Raw genomic sequence first — 23,870 nt, 5'->3', positions numbered from 1 at the left:
GTGTGGTTGTGTTAGAACCTCCACTCACAAACTTTTCAGGATCTGTCTACCCTTATTATTCCCTACAATCCAGTTCATTCTTTGTGTTCTTCTAAGCAGGATTTCATTCCAGGGACCTGACCTTCAATTTCTGGGACTTTAAGAAGCTTAACCTCACAACTATAAACTCAGTTCCCTTCTTTCCTTTTTCTCTACAAAAATATGATGATTTTTAAAAGGTATTTCAGGGGTTTTAAAACAAAAAAATAATAATCTGGTTGTTCCATCCTACTACTACTTTATAGTTTTAGCTCAATAATTGTTTGATGTTACAAAGAAATCAGAAAATATTGTAAAATATTCAGACTTTAAAAATGAAATCATCCCCATCAAATATAAGTAAATAATGCACTTGTGACATGAAAAAACTAACACATTAGGCAAAAGATAGAACTGTTAGTTAAGAGAGCAGCTTCCTTACCTTCCTGGGAAGATTTTCTACATTCCTATATATTCCATCTCCTGAATCTAATTATGCCCATCCAATGCAGCAATGCAGTAAATCAGATAATGCATAGCCTCATAAAATTATTGCTCTATTGTGTTCATAAATTCTCTTATAACACGATTGAATCATGGTGGTGCCAGACAGTCTGCCCACAGAATAATTTATTTAACAGGAAATCACAGTATTGGATGGTAAGCTTCTTCTGATAAAGACACCAATAGAGAAATATTTGTGTATGTGATACATACACCTCTATATGGACACGTATAAAGAGTACTGAATTGATTTAATGCCTGGCTGGAAGCTGTCTTCACACAATTTCCAATATAAAAAGCAGCTGAGTTAAAGGTCATTTCATACCAATGGTTTTAACTATATTTATTATTTTATTTTATTTTATTTTTATACCGCCCTTCTCCCGAAGGACTCAGGGTGGTGTACAGGCAGAAGTAAAAAAGACAATACAATGTACAATTTAAAATGTAAATTAAAAAACTTATTATAATTAGCCCGAAACTTTAAAATATATAAAAAACTAAAATCCCATTTAAAATTGATATTAAAAATTTAAGAAAATTTAAAAGACCAATAAAATTCAAGCCAGCCCCGCGCGAATGAAAAGATGTGTCTTCAGTTCGCGGCGGAAGGTCCGAAGGTCAGGTATTTGGCGTAAACCCGGGGAAGCCTGCTCCAGAGTGTGGAGCCCCACAGAGAAGGACCTTCCTGGGGCCGCCAGCCGGCATTGCTTGGCGGACGGCACCCTGAGAAGTCCCTCTGTGAGAGCGCACGGGTCGGTGGGAGGCATGAGGTAACAGCAGGCGGTCCCGTAAGTACCCAGGCCCTAAGCCATGGAGCGCTTTAAAGGTCGTAATTAAAAATTTAAAAGTGCACTCGAAGGCCACAGGTAGCCAGTGCAGTCTGCGCAGGAGTGGTGTTACGTGGAGCCACGAGTAGCTCCTCTATCACCCGCGCAGCTGCATTCTGACTAACTGAAGCCTCCGAGTGCACCTCAAGGGGAGCCCCATGTAGAGAGCATTACAATAATCCAAGCGAGAGGTAACGAGCGTGAGTGACTGTGCACAAGGCATCCCGATCAAGGAAGGCGAACTGCCGAACCAGGCGAACCTGGTGGAAGGCCCTCCTGGAGACGGCCACAAATGATCTTCAAACGACAGCCGCTCATCCAGGAGGACACCTAAGTTGCGCACCCTATCCTTTGGGGCCAATAACTGCTCCAACAGTCAGCTGCGGCTGCAGCTGACTGAATCGATGCCGCATCCACAGCCACTCCGCCTTGGAGGATTAAGCTTGAGCCTGTTTCTCCCCATCCAGACCAGACGGCCTCCAAACACCGGGACAGCACTTCAACAACTTCATTGGGGTGGCCTGGGTGAAAAGTACAGCTGGGTGTCATCAGCGTACTGCTGATATCTCACCCCAAGCCACTGATGATCTCACCCAACGGTTTCATATAGATGTTGAACAGAAGGCGAGAGAATCGACCCCGCGGCACCCCACAAGTGAGGCACCTCGTGGCCCACCTCTGCCCCCTGTCAACACCGCTCTGCGACGGTCAGAGAGATAGGAGGAGAACCACCGATACACGGTGCCTCCCACTCCCAATCCCCCCAACCGGCGCAGCAAGATACCATGGTCGATGGTATCAAAAGCCGCTGAGAGGTCTAATAGGACCAGGGCAGAGGAATAACCCCTGTCCCTGGCCCTCCAGAGATCATCCACCAATGCGACCAAAGCTGTCTCCGTGCTGTATCCGGGTCGGAAGCCGGACTGGAACGGGTCTAGATAGACGGATTCATCCAGGTATTGGGGTAGCTGTCGCGCCACAGCACTCTCTACAACCTTCGCAACAAAGTGAAGGTTGGAGACTGGACGATAATTACCCAAAATAGCTGGGTCCAAAGAGGGCTTCTTGAGGAGGGGTCTCACCACCGCCTCTTTCAAGGCGGCAGGGAAAACCCCTTCCAACAAGGAAGCATTGATAATCCTCTGGAGCCAGCCTCATGTCACCTCCTGAGTGGCCAGTACCAGCCAGGAAGGGCACGGGTCCAGTAAACATGTAGTAGCGTGAAGCCTCCCCAACAACCTGTCCACGTCCTCGGGAGCCACAGGGTCAAACTCATCCCAAACAGACTCAACAAGACGTGCCTCCTCTCCCTCGCTTGGATCATCCCAATTTCGGTCCAGACCATCCCGGAGCTGAGCGATTTTATCATATAGATAACCACTAAACTCCTCGGCACGTCCCTGCAACGGGTCATCCCGCACCTCCTGATGAAGGAGGGAGCGGGTCACCCGAAACAGGGTGGCCGGGCAGTTATCTGCCGACGCAATGAGGGTGGAGGCGTAAGAACGCCTCGCCTCCCTCATTGCCACTAGGTAGGTCCTAGAATAGGTCCTAACTAGTGTCCAATCAGCTTCGGAACGGCTGGACCTCCAGGTGCTCTCTAGGTGTCTTCTCCGGCGTTTCATCTCCCTCAGCCCCTCGGAGAACCAAGGGGCCGGACAAGATCTGCGCCGGGTCAGAGGCCGCAAAGGCACGACACGGTCCAAGGCCCCAGCCGCGGCCTGTTCCCAGGCCACGACTAGTTCTATAGATGGAAAAGCTAAAATACTACCCTTAATTCTGATCTGCAGTCTTTTTAGCTTTGCTCATAAACACAAAATAATTTAACTGAGAACAAAATCTGAAAAGGAAAATGAAGTGTCCATTGGTTTTAATGGATCTTCCCAAACTAAATATGGTGATAAATTAGTGGTCCCCACCTGCAAACTATTTGTGCTTAGATCATAAGTAACTTTTATAAACAGAACAAAATTATTAGTTGACTCAGCAAATGGTGCAGCCTCGAGGTCCATTTTACAGCTGGACACCATACATAACTGACTGAATGCCAGTTACAAGTTTAAAATGCTATATAACAAGGAGGTCTTCCCATAAAGAATAAATTGCACTAGCGGGCTTTATAAATGACCTATTCCATATTATTCTCTCATATCTATATCTATATAGATACACATACATACTAGATAGATAGATATAAATATAGATACACATACATAGAGTGTGTGTGTGTGCGCGCACGCGCATGTGCGTATTTGCTCGCATTTCTGCTTGGGTCATCGTACAGAGTCACACAATGGTGCCAAGCACCTGAAAAAGTTGCCAAAATATTTTATTTTAAAACAGCAACAAAAAGTAGGACAGTATTAGCAAACATTGCAAAATGTCTATTAACCTAACAACCTACCAAGTGTAAGTTAAGCCTAAATAGAGTGAATTATAATGATGTGGTAAGCTAAGTTTGTTTACCCTGCTAAATATAAAGTCTTGAAATCCAAGTTCAATGCTTGTAGACTTTATAGGGACACAAATATAGTTTTCTTGATGGAAATACTGAAATGCTGCTTTCTTCCAAGGTATTTTCTTCAATTTCCCTACCTAGCATAAAACCCTCTGGGGATGGAGAATAATAACACACTTTCCACACTAACCAAAGTTTTATTAGTATTCTTCATAAATATAAAATGTACTAGGTATAGCTTTTTCATATAGTATTAGAATAAAAAGTACATTTTTTTCTTACAAAATAAATTGCTGTTGCTTACGGCTGTTCCCCATGCTAAACAGAGTTTAATATTCCTCCATTCTTGACTATTCTTTTATTCTTGAGTATTCTTACTATAGTCAATTTTATCTCATACTTTATACATTTGTTGTTCATTTTATTTTGAAGCCATCAGTAAAGATGTGAGTTACTACTTGGATTAGTATCAGTCACAATCAGCAGCTTATTGTCATTTGAAGTTAAAATAAAAAGGCAACACTTATATTACGATAGTTATCCTCACTTTGCTGAATCTGGAAAAAATGTGGATTCCCTCTGGGAGAGTAAAATAGGGGGATATTTTTTTAAATTTTCTCATAAAGTACTAGGTTATAATGCCTTTCCAAAAGGAAGAACTATTTTGTTCAATCTATTCATTTGTAGAAAATTAATAATATGAACCTCTAAATACTGCAATGTATAGCTGTAATATATAACAACCCCATCCTACTTTAGATAGTGTCTTGGATTCATTTACATTCCATTCCTCACCAAAGACAATAATTACACAATGCAGCAGGCATATTTCAATCTTGATAATGGTCTCTGCTCGGCTTGTTGTACTGTTATTTGCAATTATAGACTCCTGGACTATTTTTATTTCACGGAAACAGAGGAATATGAGTATTTGGATGATGATCCACAAGACAGTGTTATTTGAAAGCTCTAACTGGAAGGGTAGCTGTGCCTTGTATTTTTCCACTGAGATTACCTTGGTATCTTTGTTCAAGATGAGCAGTTGGCAGATTTCTAAGGATGAGTATAATCCTTTCAATGTCTGTGAAGAGGCAAAACCTGCTACTTCTGCAGATTTCATTCAATAAATTTAAAAAAACATGCATGTTTTCATCAATGGAGAATCTCCAATACATTCAACTGCTTCAAGCTGCCAGTGTAAATACCCAATTCATATAAAAGAATCGGCTGTTCTGCAAGTAGGGTGTGTGGAGTGTAAAGAAATAGTTCAATTTTGCAATTTTTTCAGCTCGGACACTTTCATACCTCATTTTCTTACATCTCTTCACTAACCTGTAACATAACTTTTCATTTGATGTAAGTGGTTTAAAAGAATGTGTTTTCCTTTATTACTTCTAGAATATACTATTGATTCTTTTGTTATTATCCATTTTTCAGCCATTTTGAAAGCAAGGATATGTGTATTTAAAAAATAAAGTTGGTAATTTTGGACTGGAATATTTTAATTGACGATTACCATTTTAGAAGGTATTACTACCCAATTGTAAAAGCAGAACATAAATATACTATATACACCTCTCTTGCAAAACTCTTTTCTTCTGTCATGCATTCACCAATGTATATATTTGAATGAAGGATAAATGAAAACTGAAGATAAAATACAATTTATTGTGCTTTCTTAGAGCAATCTCCACTTTTTTTATTATAAGATTTTTTGTGCCCTACTTACACTTAAAAGAGTTGCTATAAAATGTGTACAAAAGCTAGATTTTATAAGCAATTCTATACAAATCAGTGAATGCATGAAAATTCTCTGAGATAAAGTTAAGCCATTATTGTTGTTTATGTAACATCAAACAATACTGTTTAGTACTCAAAATATATGTGTATATAACCTCAAACAAAAACCTACGCACTTTCCTTCAATACATTTTAGTTGACCAAAGAATAACTGAGATGCTTCACATTTTAGTATGAAGAGTTCATTTCCTGGACAGTGATATTTATAGCTGACTGGGACTTTATCAGCCTTCAGCGAGCCCAAGAAATACTCAAAGCTTCTGTGTTCATGTACGACTAGAACACAAAAGCAAAAGTATAAAGATTATTTTAAAAGGTAAAAAGGGAGTAAAGATTGTACACTGTTGCAAAAAAACCTAACGATAAAAATTCCTACATAGGAACTTACACTACAGCTATATCTTAAGTAATTATTATAACATATATTTCAAATATGAGCTTAAGTAAGAAGAAACTATCTTTAAGGCTTAGCAAAAACAATTTTTTAAAAATTTAAATCTTATCTTTTTTTTCCAAAAGATTTTTTATTTTTAAAAAAAACAAGACAAACAAACATAAAAACATCTTCAATCCAATTACTGTGTGTCTTATCTTTTTTAATGAAAATTGTTTCACATTTCTAATTTTTAAAATTAAAATTGTTAAGCATGTATATAACAATTGCATTTATGATGCTTAAACTGAGCATCATAAAAAAATTCAAGTTTGAAATTTGACATGTTTTAAAAACCTATTTGAAAATTGTAATATAAACTAAAACAATGAGAGAGAAATGGCTAATCAACAGCCTTAAAACTAAATGATTATTCAATTTAATCTAAATATCTCTTTAGCTTCCTAAATCATCTTCACTTGATTAATTCAGTCCCTTGGTAAAGTAATCTATCTTTTTCTTACCAATCTACTGTATTAAAGAGGCAAGTAAGAAAAGGAGAGGCAAGAGGCTGAAGAAAAAAAGAATATAAGGTTGGGGATGGAGATGGTCATTTCACCAAATTTCCCCAACATAAGGATTGAAATATAGATTTTCAAAACAAAAAAGGAATTACTATTCAGTGAAGCCCAATATACCCCTCAGGGAGTTTTCAGTTACTTTTTTTTTTTATTCTCCTCATGCTGATATTCTTTTGGGATACAAGAGAGCAGAACATTTTCAGAGGTCAGCAGATTTTAATAACAAAAGTATTTTTTTACTGGCCACAGTAGGTGTAGTGGTTAAAGAAGAGCAGTGGGCCCATTTTCCAGAAAATCAAAGATAGTAGATGAAGATGAAATTATTATTTCATTCAATGTCACATCCACAGATCCAAAATTAGCAAATTAATCCATGGTAGCAATATTACACAACACACTCGACCTAATCAAATACACTAAGATTGAAATACCCAAAATCATCTCTGCCTCATTACCTACTTTCAAACTGATGGACAAATATATCAACAAATCAAAGGAACATCCATGAGTTCTCCTCTCTCAGGATTCACAGCAGAGACTGCAATGCAGGACCTAGAAACTATGGCATCCCCATGCATACAACCAAATGTATGCATCTGATATGGAGATGAAACCTTTGTGGAATATAAAACGAACATGTAGAAAAAACAAACAAAACAATCAACATCATCTTCAAAGGAATAAAATTCATAAGAAAAAACAAAACTATACACAACTTTTCTTAGATAGCCTAATCAGTCAAGGAAATGGTGGCAAATTAGAATTAAAGACTATCAAAAATCCACCCGCACTAAGTGCTCCTCTATCAAAGTAACACCCAACCTTCCACAAGAAAACCTGTGTAAGAATATTATTAGAGTGACCGCAAACATACTGCAGCAACCATGGGCACCAGAAAAAGGAAACAGACAGCCCGTGCAACATCTTTCAATAACATAGATACCCTCACAATTTTATCAGAAAGTTCCTGACTGCTCAACCACTCCATGACAACCAAGCTATGAAAATGATAACATTGCCATTCATCAAAAATATCTCGGAAACAACCAACTATTATAACCACACCATCAAAGCACACAAACCAACTAAATCCCTCCACAACATCTGAAGTAAACTAAAAAACTCAAGTAGCCCAGGAAGAAACACACCAACATTCACAGGGCAAATTACTACATCTAAACAGACAGTAAAGCCCATTCCTTTCTAGCACTGAAAATGGTGACAAAACTTCTGCAAACTTATAACGAGATTCAGAGAGCGCAAAGGACTCCACAGTTCAACCCTGACCTACTTAATAGACAATTCAAATATTATGATCATGCAAATATGAAATAAGATTTTTGTATAAAAATTGCAGGGCAGCACTTTATCAGCAGGAGGATCATGCCACACTTCGGGCATTTATTTATTACATTTCTAAACTGCTATAATCAAACAGCTTTCTATATTTCTTTTCACACAATAAAGGAATGTATGGTATGAATTCATAGGATTAGCTAATGATTTGTTAGTTGTTATAATCCTAACTATAATGCTCAGAAACCTATTGGTTACTTAATAGGAAAAATGGGTTTTTATATAATGAGATTATGGATTAGGATTTAATTCATTTACTAGTCCAAATAAAAATTGCAGTCCTACAGTTTGATGTCTTTCACACATCCAGCAAACTGGCCAGTCCTTAAGTTCATATGCAATTCTAGTAAATGGATCTCAATCATAAAATAATGTCATTTTATAATATTCAGAAGAGCTGCAAAGATAAAATCTGATGAAATTTAATATGGCAAAATATATTTATGTAATTGTGGTGCATAATACAGAGACACCTGTCTTTCTCTTTATCCTTGGAGAGGTTATTCACTCTTAGCCATGTGACTCTGATTTGGCAACTCACTGGAAATGATTAATATGTTACCAGCCTTTAAATATCTTCATCTACAATACCCCAAAGTTAACCCGAAAGTGGAAAGAACATGTCTTCTATTAAACTGCATCAGAGGTGGTCACTTTCTGCCAAGCAGAAATGAAATTTTATGGGATGAAATACAACAGGAGAGGAAATATAAGCTGATCAGTCCTCAAAGAGCATGTCGTCATTATTCTTGGATCAAGGGAAAACCAAACAAAGATTGATTCATTTAAACTATTTGATAATTGGATGATTATAAAGCAAGGGAAAGCAGCTACCTAACCCTGGTTCTTTCCCATTAAATAAGTAAACTTGCGTTAGCAAGTGAAACCATCCTGAGTTATTTACCACTACCATAGTTTGTTCTTTTATTTAAAATGCATACACTAGATAAGAGAGAATATCTTCTATTTTATGTATCTCGGGTAAATTCTATTAAAAACAGTGGAAAGCCATTAGGGAAAATATTTATAATTGGTTTGTAATACTTAACTTGAAATGATCAAGTTACATATTTTACACACATTTATGTTCCATAGTTACATCGCATGCCACATAGAAAAACAGTGATAGGTAGGTTTGTGCGGGATATTATTCAGTTGAACAGTTTATTTTCTGCATAATCAATGTCTGCATGGCAATTTCACAGGAATTTCAAATGAAATGACTGAGACACTAGAAAGAGAACATTGTTCTTGTAATCTCCATAAGATATATAAAAATTTGTGCATTATAATTAAAGGAGCTACTGTTTCCAATATTTCTGGCATCTAGCATTTAAAAAGATCTGGTAGAACTCTATACTGCACATTAGGCTTAAAAATAAAGCAATATTTATAATGAATAGATGTAAAAAGAAAATAACATGAAGCTTTAGCTGCATTTGGCACAAAGAGAGAAAAGCAAAACAAAGACTTTTCTTAAACAAGTTATTTTTTAGTGGGGAAAGCACTCTTTGAGGAGCTAAAGAAATATTCCTCAGGCTACCTATCACCTTGTGGAATGACAAATTAAAAGTGTTATTCTAATAAGAGAACTAATGCTAATGAAGCTGAGGGGGTAAGACATTTGAATCTTAATTAATGCACAGCATATAAAGCAGTGGAAGAAATAAACATATATTCTATTACGAATTTGGACATATTAAATCTATATACTACTAAAACTTTCATATCTGTTTGTAAGCTTCAATTGGGCAAAAGGCTGCCTCACTGGGTAACAATTTTTAAACCAAGATACTTAAGATGGGGTAATTTATGGAATGCATTCATATGCTGTGATCCATTACTCTCAGGACATTGAAATTTGGAAAAGCTATGGCCACTTCAACTCCGCCATTCTTCCATAGTCAGCCACAGTCACTTGATTTTCATTTCTAAGACTCCCTAGCAGCTTTGCACTAGGAAAATCAACTGGAAAGCTGGAAGAAAGTCAGAAGTCCTAGGCTGGCAGGTAGCTAAGTAGCTGCTGCCGAGTTGGGAGAGAATGATGGGTGCATGGAGTTGCAGTGGAGTTGTTGAGTTCACTGGAGACAATGTCCAGGGATATGTGACAAGCTCTGTATGGATTGCACCAGGGTGTGTGAGAGATATTTCATGGATTGAGGAATTTATGTGGAAATGTGAGAGTTGTACAAGGGTATGAAGGAAATGCAGGGAGGGTCTGGAAGAGTGAGGAAGTGGTAGGTAAATATTTCTAAAAAGATAACCCAATAGGTCATAGATTATCTAAATTCCTTCATAAATAGCAATAGCACTTAAACTTATTTTACAACCCTCTCTAAGTTGTTTACAGAATCAGCATTTTGCCCCTAGGAATCTGGGTCCTCATTTTTCTGACCTCAGAAGGATGGAAGGCTGAGTCCATCTTGAGCCAGTCAGAATCAAACTTCTGGCAGTCGGTAGAATTAGCTTACAATACTGCATTCTAACCATTGCACCACCACGCTATGGGCAAACATATATTTGATCTTATAGCAAATAATGTGTAAAAATGCATATGTTTGTTTTATTACAGTTCTGTTTGTCAGTAGTACTAACATTCTGGTAGAAGTGAGATACAAGTTTAATAAATTAATCCTTAAGCATAAGAAAACAGTGATATCTCAGACTGCTGGAAATACCTTGTGGATTTCCTTCTTCAACTGCATCCTTCCTTCTTGGTTCACAATAATCTTAAAATTTCTATGACATCCAAAATGAGGACAGAAAAGCTTAATTCTTTTAAGCATACTTTGTTCCATGTTAAAATCAGAAATTCAGAGTGCCCCAAGATACTCTGCAGTCTCAGATAAAGAACAAGTTGTCTTTCCTCCATTCCATATATAGAAACTAACTGAAATAGATAAGCCGAGTGGCCATAAATGCTGAGTCTTGTACTTCATATGATTATAGAGCTGGAATCAATGATTACTCTGGATGGACATGAAGATGTCATTTTTAACCATTGCTCCCATCTATTCAAAAGCTAGACGAACCTCTTAGTCATAGAAATAAAATTGGAAAAGAAAGGAAAGTTTGCTTAAATAGACCCTTGTTCCAAAATACGAAATTTGTAAAGGGAAGCAAATTTTCTAAAGAATTAAGCAAGGTAAAGGTTCAAAGACTGAGGATGAGGTAGAGACTTTTTTCACATCACTAATCTATATATATAAAAGCGAAAACCACTCACGCATTAATCATGAAATCTCCAGAACCATAAAGCCTCCAAACTTGAAATTTGCCATGTATGTTCCACTTGGCTTCTAGGTGCTCACTAAGAAATGACCATCAGAGCATTAGTATTTCCTATATTATTGTAACACGCTCTGATGCTAATTAGTTAGACGTTCTACTTCCCCTCCCAACTTGAAAACAACTCTGGAAAGAATGGGATAGCATAGGACAGGCTTCTGTGGGGCAAGCTCCAAATCTCAACCAGCAAATGCTCAGTCTTACATATTGGAAAAAAGAACCTAAACACTAAGTACAAGCTTGATGGACATTACCTTACAGATGACCCCACCCTGTTAAAGATCTTGGAGTTTTCATATCAAATGATCTAAGTGCCAAAGCCCACTGCAACTACATTGCAAAAAAGGCTTTAAGAGTTGTAAACCTAATCTTGCATAGCTTCTTCTCCAAAAACACTACATTACTAACCAGAGCATATAAAACATTTGCTAGACCAATTCTTGACTACAGCTCGACTTTCTGGAACCCATACCACATTTCTGACATCAATACAATTGAACGTGTCCAGAAATATTTTACAAGAAGAGTTCTCCATTCCTCTGAATACAACAAAATACCTTATGCCACCAGACTTGAAATCCTGAGCTTAGAAAATTTAGAACTACGTTACCTTCAAAATGATCTGAGTTTAACTCATAAAATCATCTATTGCAATGTCCTTCCTGTCGAAGACTACTTCAGCTTTAATTGCAACAATACACAAGCACACAATAGATTTAAGCTTAATGTTAACCGCTCCAATCTTGATTGCAGAAAATATGACTTCAGTAACCGAGTTGTTAATGCTTGGAATAAACTACCTGACTCTGTGGTCTCTTCCCAAAATCCCCAAAGCTTCAACCAAAAACTGTCTGCTATTAACTTCACCCCATTTTTAAGAGGTCTGTAAGGGGCGTGCATAAGAGCACAAGCATGCCTACCATTCCTGTCCTATTGTTTCCTTTCGTTATATACAATTATATAGTTATTACATACATACATACATTGTTGTGTCTTGCCCGCTCTCACCGCAGCCGGGGTCTGCTTATCTGCTTCCGAACGCTGAAGAATGTCTTCCCGGCCCCAGCCCTGGCTCCATGCCCAGACAGGCTGAGAAGGGGGCATCTCCCGGCCCCAGCCCTGGCTCCATGCCTAAGCAGGCTGCAGAGGAGGGAGCACCCCCGGCCCCAGCCCTGGCTCCATGCCCAGGCAAACGGAGCAGCTAGACCCCTCCCCCTCCTTCACAGCATGTGAGCCTGAGGAAAGTTTATTTCCAGCAGCTGCTGATTGGTGTGACCCTCGCATCAGAAGACTGGATAGGCGGAGGCAACAGAAGAAAGGGAGGGGCAGGCCTTAATGAGTGCTGAGTCATGGAGCCACACCCCATGGCCTATATAAAGGATCTGCTTTCTGGCAGTCTCTGAGTCAGGCAAAGTCGAACTTATCTTGCTGAAGTCACTTTCTGGTCTCCTGCCTGCTCTGAGGACTTTACTAGGACTTTGGGCAGAGCTGCAGAGGCAAGCATGATTCGGATTTCCCTGACCCGGCCGTCAGCGGAGGAGTGGGACACGACATACATACATACATACATACATACATATATGTGTGTGTAGGTCTTTGGTTGTTCAGGTTTTATCCCGTGTAAAATTGGAAGTGTCTTGGTGACGTTTCGACGAAGTCTCATTCGTCATCTTCAGGCTTCAGCTTCGTGCTTCTGGGAGCAATGTGTGATCGCAGCTGTTTCTTCCTTTTAACTGCTAGTGGGGGTTTGAACTGATTGGGTGGGAGCTTGGCTGTGCTGTGATTGGATGGGGTTTTTTTGTGCTCTGATTGGCTGGGGGTGTGTCCTGTTTGGGTGGGGGCTTGGTTGTGCTCAGTTTAGTCTGTGTTGCAGGGGGATTTGAGCTGGTGAGCTGCTGTTGTTTGGCTTCGTGGTCGTGCTACATCTTCATAGTGGGTGTCAGTCTGCTGCATGTATGGATTGGAGAGGTTTGAAATGGCTAATTTTGCAGCTGCGGTCTGGCTTCTGGTCCTTGGTCGTGCTTCATGATCAGTGTGGGTTTGTGTCTGCTTTCTGGGTGGATGTGCGGTGGTGACATCCTGTGTGGACCTCGTGAATGTGGGTCTGGTGTCATTCCTTGTGTTAGGGACTCGTTTGTCAATAAGGGCGGATTTCCAAATGGCTGGTAGGCGGGAGGTATCATCTCGTGTATATATATGTGTGTGTGTGTATATATATATATATATATATATATATAGGCATATATATATATATGCTTATATATTGCATAGTAATTTCATGCTTATGCTTATGCTTATATATACTGTGTGACAAAATAAATAAATAAATAAATAAAATAAGCCTCATGGAGAGAAGGGGCTAGAAAGCCTGAGGGAGAGAAGGGGAGAGGAGAGGTTCTATGGGGTCAGCCTGAGGGAGAGAAGGGGAGAGAAGAGGCTGATTGTAACTACTCAACATGTTGATTTTTCAAGCCCGATCACATAGTTTCGTAGCTGAGCACGGGTATTCAGCTAGTACCATAATGAAAGCAATACCTGATTGGAACTCAAGCTCATATCATACAACTTCCATGACATAAGTGAATGTGTTGTGAAAGAGCTAAATTTCCCCAAAGGTGGGGTGTTCCTGGAATAAAAGGGCTCATTTTGGAAAAACCTATTGCAAAGAACATATTATAAACTGAGATCCACAAAAGTAAAGCCCAGCATGTTGATTTGAAGATCCTCTAACTGAATTTCTTCCTGCACCCAAAAGCATTTATTAGCAGAGTTGTTTCACAACAACAAAGAATTCCAGTCTCTGGTAAACCTGATAATCTTTCCTAAAAGCAGATGGAGCATCAGATGGCAGATTAACAGCCAACCCCAATCAGCAGAAATAATAGTGATACATATATTAGCACACAACTGAATATGCAATATCTTATATACTGCATTGAATTGCTGACATGTGCTCTTTGCTAGTCTTTGAATTAACTATTTTTCAAAAGGAGGCAAATTTGGATAAATTGCTTCTTCTATTAGTTACATTTTCAGACATACAGGGTGCGAATGTGGTTGGGGGCTTATTAAATTTTTGAAAAAGATGTTTTATAACATGGAGGGAGCACATACAAACCAGCTACATTCAAACTACAACTTTTCCAATTGCCAGCCTGGAAAATATCCTTTATGCTTAAATATGCTTTAATAATCCAAGCAGTATTTTATGCAAACTCCCACACACTATAAAACCATTTCTGAAGGCTTGGATAACCCTTATATTTGTTAACCAGTTAATGCAAGCTGTAGAATTTCAAAAGTGGAAATATTTGAAAACTGCTGAAATTACTATTATTATAACATATACAGCAGTGGTGGGATTCAACCAGTTTGCACCACTTCGGGAGACCCGGTTGTTAACTTTCTCAGCAGTTTGGCAAACTGGTTGTTGGAAGAAATCATTAGGACAGAGACCCGGTTGTTAAATTACTTGAATCCCACTACTGATATACAGTATATGGCTGCCCAATCACACCATATGACTATGAGTGGCCATTCACTCATTCATTCATTCATTCATTTATACATATATACACATCAAATACATATATACATATCAAAGACACACATATAAGGAATATTTTTATTTGTACACTAGTTGATAACCTGGCATTGCCCAGATATTTATTTATCGCAATCCTGTGAAGAGCAACTTCACCCTGAGCCCTGATTTTGGCGAGAATTAAATTAGTTAAAAAATGTTTTCCCTGTGTCCCCAGAAGTGTCAAGTAAACTGATACCACCTTGTTGTTTTGGTAGCTGATCCATGATCATTTGGAATGCTTTTTTCTGATCTTGATATAAAAGTGGCTTCTTGTCCACGATATATGCACTAAGCTGTTTGACATTGTAGTTCTTTTCTTGTATGTAATCTGCGTGAAGTACGTTGTGTTGGTCTCGTAGTGGTGTAGGTCAAGTTGAAGTAACGTTTTATTGATCATGGCCATACATTTGTCCTCAAGAATAATCAAAACCTTGTTGAAAATGTCCAAACCAACGTAATTTCTAATCTTGAATTTTCCCCCTTACTAGAAGGAGCCCCCTTGTGGAGTTCTGTGAAGCCATTACCATGGCAACTCCACTGTGCTGTACAGTAGAAGCCATTTTAAGGCTCAACAAGCTGTATCTTAACAGAACGCACACACCGCGAGGTCTTACCATCACAATATTTGTTTCCAGTAAGTAAGTCATCAAGTTTGGTTGAAATTGCTTGAGGCATTCCAGAGTTATGCTGGAACATACATACACAGTCATAGATAGATAGATAGATAGATAGAATAGAATAGAATAGAATAGAATTTTATTGGCCAAGTGTGATTGGACACACAAGGAATTTGTCTTGGTGCATATGCTCTCAGTGTACATAAAAGAAAAGATACGTTCATCAAGGTACAACATTTACAACACAATTGATGATCAATATATCAATATAAATCATAAGGATTGCCAGCAACAAGTTATAGTCATACAGTCATAAGTGGAAAGAGATTGGTGATGGGAACTATGAAACGATTAATAGTAGTGCAGATTCAGTAAATAGTCTGACAGTGTTGAGGGAATTATTTGTTTAGCAGAGTGATGGCCTTCGGGAAAAAACTATTTTTGTGTCTAGTTGTTCTGGTGTGCAGTGCTCTATAGCGTCGTTTTGAGGGTAGGAGTTGAAACAGTTTATGTCCAGGATGCGAGGGATCTGCAAATATTTTCACGGCTCTCTTCTTGATTCGTGCAGTATACAGGTCCTCAATGGAAGGCAAGTTGGTAGCAATTATTTTTTCTGCAGTTCTAATTATCCTCTGAAGTCTGTGTTTTTCTTGTTGGGTTGCAGAACCGAACCAGACAGTTATAGAGGTGCAAATGACAGACTCAATAATTCCTCTGTAGAACTGGATCAGCAGCTCCTTGGGCAGTTTGAGCTTACTGAGTTGGCGCAGAAAGAACATTCTTTGTTGTCCTTTTTTAATGATGTTTTTGATGTTAGCTGTCCATTTGAGATCTTGCGATATGATAGAACCCAGAAATTTGAAGGTTTCTACTGTTGATACTGTGTTGTCAAGTATTGTGAGAGGTGGAAGTATGGAAGGGTTTTTCCTAAAATCTACCACCATTTCTACGGTTTTGAGTGTGTTCAGTTCCAGATTGTTTTGGTTGCACCACAAGGCTAGTCCTTCGACCTCTCGTCTATATGCGGATTCGTCATTGTCTCGAATGAGACCAATCACTGTTGTGTCATCTGCGAACTTCAGTAGCTTAACAAATGGATCATTGGAGATGCAGTCATTGGTATACAGAGAGAAGAGAAGTGGGGAGAGCACACAGCCTTGGGGGGCCCCTGTGCTAATTGTACAGGTATTTGATGTGATCTTGCTTAGCTTCACCTGCTGCTTCCTGTTTGTTAGGAAGCTTGTGATCCACTTACAAGTCTGTTCCGGTACCTGTAGCTGGTTTAGCTTAGTTAGAAGAATGTCTGGAATGATGGTATTGAATGATAGATAGATAGATAGATAGATAGATAGATAGATAGATAGATAGATAGATAGATAGATAGATAGATAGATAGATAGATAGATTGATAGATTGATTGATTTAAGTAATGTTCATTCTCTATATCTTCCTTCATGGGTCTAAACCCAATCACAGATAAATAATAGGAATTCAGCCAATCTCTTTAGAGTAAAGAAATACAAACAATTTGATTGCCCGAGAACCTAGTGATAAAACAGAATTACAGTACCTTTGCAAGTAAAGCATTTGATGTGAAAATGCTTGGCCTGGACTCGAAGTACTTCTCCTTTACACTGCTCCCCACATTTGTGGCAATGGATGACAGGCTTTTCTGTGGCATGATGAGGCTCCTGAGGATGGGCCACTGGAAAAACAAAATTTGTATATTAAATGTACACATTTTTCTACTTCTCATAAAAGATTACCAGAAGAAGACATGTTTTAAAAAACAACAAATATTCCATAATGCTGATTGGACAGCTATGAAAATCATATTGTATGATATTCCAAATGCATTTCCTCATACCAGACCATAACATCTTATCAATTGGGTTTGAAAAATTACATTCTCTGTGACATTAAACCAAACTGTACGTAAATTTCAATCCAATTTCAAAAGCCTTTGCATGAGATTACTTCAGAACTCTAGGCGAAAAGAGGGAGAGGGAGAGATAGCTAGAAAGGGCCGCCAACAACGGTTGTCTGTAGTACAATTCTGCTTCTGGCTTCTACAGTGCCCGCTTTCAAAGGGCAGCCACAATAGAGCTCATTTTTATGCTTTAGCACAGGCTTGTCCAAACCAGGGCCACAGGCAATCCTGGACAGCTGGTAATGTGGCCCCTCAAGATTGTAAAGTTTTAACATTATTATGGGATTTATATACATTAACTGTATTATTTGTTTTATAAATAACTCAATTCTTCTTCATTCAAGGCAACCCTGGCCAAAAGGTTGGACACCTATCCTCTAGCTGCTAGCACATCCTAGTATCTGCCAAGCCTTTAGAAGAGAAATCACATTATGTTGACCAAGGCATTATAGCTAGTCCTTAAGAGTATTATAGTTCTGAACCATCATAAAGCACTTGGCTATGAGAGTGTTTAAATTGCTCCTTTTACTTCAAAAAAGTTCAAATACTAGAAAAATTAAAATATGTTTCCACAACAGATAGTTTCAAAAGGAACAAGTCAGGATTTTTTGTTCATATGACACAGTCAGCAATAACCATGACAAAAACTTTGGATTTATCAGCAATGTCCACTGGAAGAAATCATGGAAAACAACTGGAATGTCCTATGAAACCTGTTTTTTGTTTGTTTGTTTGTTTTGCTAATTTACAGGAATTCTAGACAATTCTAATTCAGTATGCCTGTGAATAATGAATGGTTCTATTTTTTAAAGGAATTTCATGTTTACAGAATCTGCTTTAAAGCACTTTATACAGAACAAGAAAAAAATAATGCTTTATTTTTTTTTAAAACAAATGACTAGAACCTAATTGCTAGGAATAGAAAATGATTTCCCTCTTTTCATCCTCCAACTAGTAATTTTTAGATTCTATTTACAGCCCTCTGTTATTTAATCCAAGCACTGAAGACTCAAAGGAATGCCTACTAATATTTTAATTAGATAATTATTTCTAAAAAAGACTTTGGTATAATATAGCCTTCAATGAGCTGTCCTATCTCTAAGTAAAAAAGTTCTATTTCTGAAATTTAAGGACTGGGTTATTGGCTTCCCCCCAAAACATGATGAGAAAAGGGACATCTTCACCATGGAAGTTGTGGATTAAAATAGGACAAGATAGTGCTATGAATGCTGCCCTGAGCTCTGGAATGAAAGCCAGGGAATAAATAAATAAAATACCTTTCCTGGTTTGGGTATTTTTGATATGAAAAGGAATAAGTCTGAGGCTAGAAGCACCACACATGCTACCTTTGCAGGTATTGGTACCTGTTATGAACTTTGTATATGGTTACTGAGTTCATTGAGATTATCGGCAGAAAACCAGAATTTCCTCTTTACAGTGTTAGCCCCTGATCTAATTTATAACTATGGTTGTGATAAAACAACAATTTATCTTAAAGAGGCCCTGGCTGATTTTAATGAGCATCTTTTGAAGGTGAAGCTACTACCTACATTCTGGGCTCATACAGTACCCCCTGCTTCCTTTAATGCTTCAGAACTCATGTTTTACTTATGATTAGAGTCATACTTGTGCAATTGTAATCCTTAGATTGTTACAGCATGGTAGGAATAATTCCAAAAATATGATACTAAAGGACATTAACATTACAGAAACTAAGCAACTGACATCAGGCAGTTGTGCTGCAAGTTCTACACATTGGAGTTTTCATGTCAATGGATTCTAAGTGAATAAAGTTATTTTTAATAGCTTGGGCCTGCCCTTTTATACACCCATTTACTCTTTTGTATTGTATAAATAATGTGTCACCACTGATACTAGTTATTCTCCATCCAACCTTATAAGAAATCAGTAGTGGTATAGAACTACTGCAAAGTAATAACAAAACATATACAAAACCATGTGTCCTTCATGACCCTCAAAAATCTGCTCATAAATTGGCCACTTCTCCCTCCTATTCTATTCTATTCTATTCTATTCTATTCTATTCTATTCTATTCTATTCTATTCTATTCTATTCTATCCTGAGAAAATATTAACATCTCCCATTTCTCCTCCTCCTCCTCCTCCTCCTCCTCCATCTCCATCAATAAAATAGTTCAGATCAGTCAGATTCAGAAATTAACCTTAACTTTCCCACCGGAATAAACAGTACGAAAAAAGAATATTTACTCCACTGATACTTGATTAGCACCTCAACAGTGATTTGGCTTATTTCAGCGCCACTTCATATACTGCAAAATGTCAACAAAAATGCATTTCTATATAAGACCTTACCCTGTTGTACACAATACTAAAACACAATATGCTATCCAAGAAATGTGTTCAATTTCATCTCTCATAACCTCTCAGCCAGTATGATAGATGGAGTTGGAATGAAAATTGAAGGGAACCAGACTGGGAAAGGTTGTATAAAGTGTGACTATTCCTTATAGTGTGTGCATACACTGCTGCATAAAGTGTGCTCTCATGCTTTGATTTATGCCAGAATTGTACAATCTGCAGAAACAAGGTTATACATGTTCCCAAAGGCTTAGCTGTGCCTTTACAAACCTTTCAGCTATTATTGGGCTGAATTATAATTTTTCAATGTAATGCAGAAAGGAATTTATTAAATACGAAATAAAGGAGGCGTCGGGATGATTTCTTATCAATCACAACCACAGCTATTTCTACTTATAACATCTTAACCACAATGTGGTCTTTTTCATTCTTTCTATTTTTTATTTAAAAGTGCTTTAGTATGCAATCAAAATCTTTAGTTATATATAGAATATATTTTTCCAATAGCTGGAGGACTTTAGTCAAACACTTTGTTGTCCTACTAAGTGTGCTCTGCTATCCTTGGCTGTCATTCACTCTCTGTTGTAACTAGCTCTTAGATTTTTTTTTTTAATTCTTCAAGCATATCAAATGTACCATAGGTCATATTGACCTCTGACTCAATTTAAACAGTCAAATGTGCAGGTAAGCAGTTTGTGCTTACTGTATCTGAATGGAACAGATTCCACTTTGGTAGGAATGCAAATAATCTAATGTGAATGAGGCATTCTGAAATGATATCAAAAAGCAACATCAGCTGCATGAGCCAAAAATAACTGATATCCACAACTGACATTATGCCTTTTATTAGGCCAACTGGATACAGAGGAAATGATTGCAGCAAGTTTTAAAGTTCTCATGATTTTACTAGGCAAAGGCTAGGCATAATAAAGAAGGATTGGAAGAAAATGTAACTGGTGATCAGTCACCAAGGGCTGTGTGAGTACCTCTGGGGGCAGGTTAAGCAGTCTGGTCTACAACCTGAGCCTTTCCTCTATTCTCTCTTTAATAATTTGCTAGTAGAAATCAAAGACACGTGGGAATAAGTAATCATAGAATCATAAGGCTGGAAGAGACCTTGGAGGTCTTTTAGTCCATACCCCAAATTGAAGTAGAGGAGGCAGGAATCCTTATACCATCTTGGACAAATGGCTGTCCAATCTTTTCTTGAAAACCTCCAGTGATAAAGCGCTCATGACTCCAAAATGCAAGCTATTCCATTGATTTAATTATTCTCACTATGAAGAAATTCATCCTTATTTCTAGGTTGAATCTCCCTCCGATGAGCTCCACTCCATTGCTTCTTGTCCTGTGGTCCTTGATTTACAACCATAATTGGGACTGGAGTTCTGGTGATTGAGCAACGCAATCATTAAACAAGACATTGCGTGACTGTTTCGCTCAACAACCACAATCCCAGTGGTCCTGCTTGAAGTCAACAAGAGATCATGAAATAAACAAAGGCAATACCAGGAAGTACCAGGGTGCCTCAGTGAATGGTGTGAGAGAGCCTGAGAGGCTCTGCTCAGGAGCTGAAAATCCTCCCTGTTCAAATCCAAATCCAACAAATCGCTGTTCAGGATTTTCAGCCCCTGAATAGAAAGACACTGGTGCATATCCTATGCTGAGCTTCTTCCACTGACGTGAAACACCCCACAGTCCTTCTTTTACTATACTGCCTGAGTGTAGATTTCCTGCTTGGATTTGGGCTTCCTCTAGTCTCTGGAAGCTGGTTGAAAGAGCTGCCTGCTGAAGGAGTTCAGCTCTCCTTCATGCACTGACCAGAACTTCTTCAGCAAGATGCAGGAACAGAGCTTTTTTCTACATCCCGCCAAGGAAGTTCAGTAGGCAGCTCTTTCAGCTATCACCTAGAGATGAGCTGGAGTCCACTTGGTATGCAGCAACAGCTTGAAACAATCGGCTTTGGGGAAAACTGGCATAAAAGATTGCAAATGGCGATGACATGATTGAGAGACACTTCGCAACTGGATGTGTCAACAAGTTACCATGCACCCAGATCATGATCACATGACCATGGGAGTGATGGTACAGTATTTTGTGATGGCTGAAGTGCTTTATGAGTTATAAAGCACCCTTTCCAAGGTTGTTGTAATTCCATACCATCATCATTAAATGAATTGTTTTAAGTCAAGAACTACCTGTACCTCTGTGAACAGATAAAACATCTCTAACACATTACTTTAGGAATCCTTAGCTGCTACCATTAATCTTTCACCAAGGTAAAGCCATATTAGAGGAAGCATCGATAGCAAGCAAAACATCTCTGCATAAGATCCTTAATTACATTCTTCATTCCCAATTGATTCATCTTGATTTCTATAAGCAATATCTCGAAAGACATCCCAAGTTCTGAGGAGGAAGAAATTTACAGAGAAGCCAGAAAACTTCTGACTATGAAGATACTGCAACTTTCATCTCAGACATAAAAGCCTCTCAACTGCATGTTCACATGGAAGAGAAGAGATGAAGGAAGGATAAAAAAATAATATAATTTGTCAGACTACTCTAGTTCTTTTTGTGTACTTGATTTTAAGATTTTAAGACAATGTTACAATTATAAGCTTTTCCTTGGTAGCTACTTACACATGATGATGAGTTATTTGCAATTGATCTCCAACTTGTTTTGTTTTACAAATTAGTCTATAATAATTAAAGCAGTTAATTAGCTCAGATACAAAAAAATTAATATGACCAGGATTCACATGCATACGCCCTATCTAGAGTGAAAAGTTACCTAGCGAGGGTCAATAAGTCATTTGTATCAGAAAAATAAACACATATTTGAACATTTTTACTAAGCATCAACCCTATTAAGTCGGGTGAGATTTTATTTTAGAACACCTTCTAATTAAATGGATGCAATGTTCTTTATGTATCAAACACTGAATGCTTGATACACAACACTCTGAAAGAACTACTAAACTCTTATTCTAATTCTAGAGAATCTGGTGAAAAATAAAAGGAACTCAGAAATAATAACAGTGTTGTGGTTTCACTCATGAAAGTGACCTTATGCATTTATGCAAATTTTAACAAGGCATTCAACTGATAAGATCCAGTTCCTGACACCTACTTAACAGATTGCACATTACAACACACTAGTCACACCATTTTGAACATCTCATGCAGCTTTTTATGATTGTAATACTATATAATAAACTACATTTTTAGATTTTTGAATAATTTATTTACAATAGCAATTGATGGCTCCAAACACAGTTCTAGACTGTGTTTAACATGATAGAAGATAACATCAGGTTAAAACATACAATGACATACATCCTTTGGTAAATCTCCACATTTAATATCAGCCCAAACCACATATGAATAAAAACAATTTTTAGAACGTTCTGTAGGATGTAAGAAGAGAAGGTGTAACATGCACTTTTGGAGAAAGCTAGCTATTTCGGAAAAGGCTTTCATACTGAACAAGCTAAAATAAAGTTGATTTCATTTTTTTCTTTTTCTCCAAGAATGATCTAAGAAACTTACTTTCTAAGACAAGACTAGTATACCCTTTCTCCTGGACATTATTTTAATATATATTTGTTTTTAATTAGCAATAATATGCACTTACTAAACACTTTCTGCACAGGGTCACTATTCTCCTCAGACAATGAAGTGATGAAGACAATGAGGTTACTGCGTCTTGCTTAGCCATTATTCACCCAGAAAATGAGCATAAAAGATTGGGTTTTAACCTTTAACTGCAACAATATAGAATAGAGTATAGACTATAATATTCTTTATTGGCCAAGTATGATTGGACACACAAATATTACTATTGCATGCACTTTTATTTGTGCTGTTAGCAATAATCAGAGTGAGAAAATGCTGATGATCCAAACATGTCTAGAATACATATATCTGCTAAGATCAGCACCTCACTTATAGCAGAGCAGGCAGCTTTTCTCAGATATAGTGATACAGCTTGAAAATGACACCAGGCAGAAGAAAAGGTGAGGCTCATATTTTACAGCAAGGAGCTGTTTTTCCAAACCTTCATTTAGAGAATCCCCACATCCAATTTATTTGCCAGGCATTCTGAAAAGGATTCTAAAAGAAGATAAACCCCTCCAGAATGCACAACACTGGTCTTCAAACACAGGACTTGGCATTCCTACTGAAG

At 37.9% G+C, this 23,870-nt stretch overlaps 1 protein-coding gene across 11 annotated transcripts in view; it reads right to left on the bottom strand.

The window, feature by feature from the left end:
• ABLIM1 (actin binding LIM protein 1) overlaps window positions 1-23,870 on the bottom strand; it is a 239,446-nt gene that overhangs the window by 106,656 nt on the left and 108,920 nt on the right. For all 11 annotated transcript variants that reach the window (XM_058188298.1, XM_058188302.1, XM_058188295.1 and 8 more), the window contains exon 2: window positions 16,982-17,116. In XM_058188298.1, coding sequence (XP_058044281.1) covers window positions 16,982-17,116 — 135 coding nt within the window. The remainder of the gene's footprint in view (window positions 1-16,981; window positions 17,117-23,870) is intronic.

The sequence above is a fragment of the Ahaetulla prasina genome, chromosome 6 (assembly GCF_028640845.1).
Source record: "Ahaetulla prasina isolate Xishuangbanna chromosome 6, ASM2864084v1, whole genome shotgun sequence".
NCBI lineage: Eukaryota > Metazoa > Chordata > Lepidosauria > Squamata > Colubridae > Ahaetulla > Ahaetulla prasina.
Note: the sequence above shows the minus strand (reverse complement) of the source record. Positions and strands in the feature narration are given on the sequence as shown.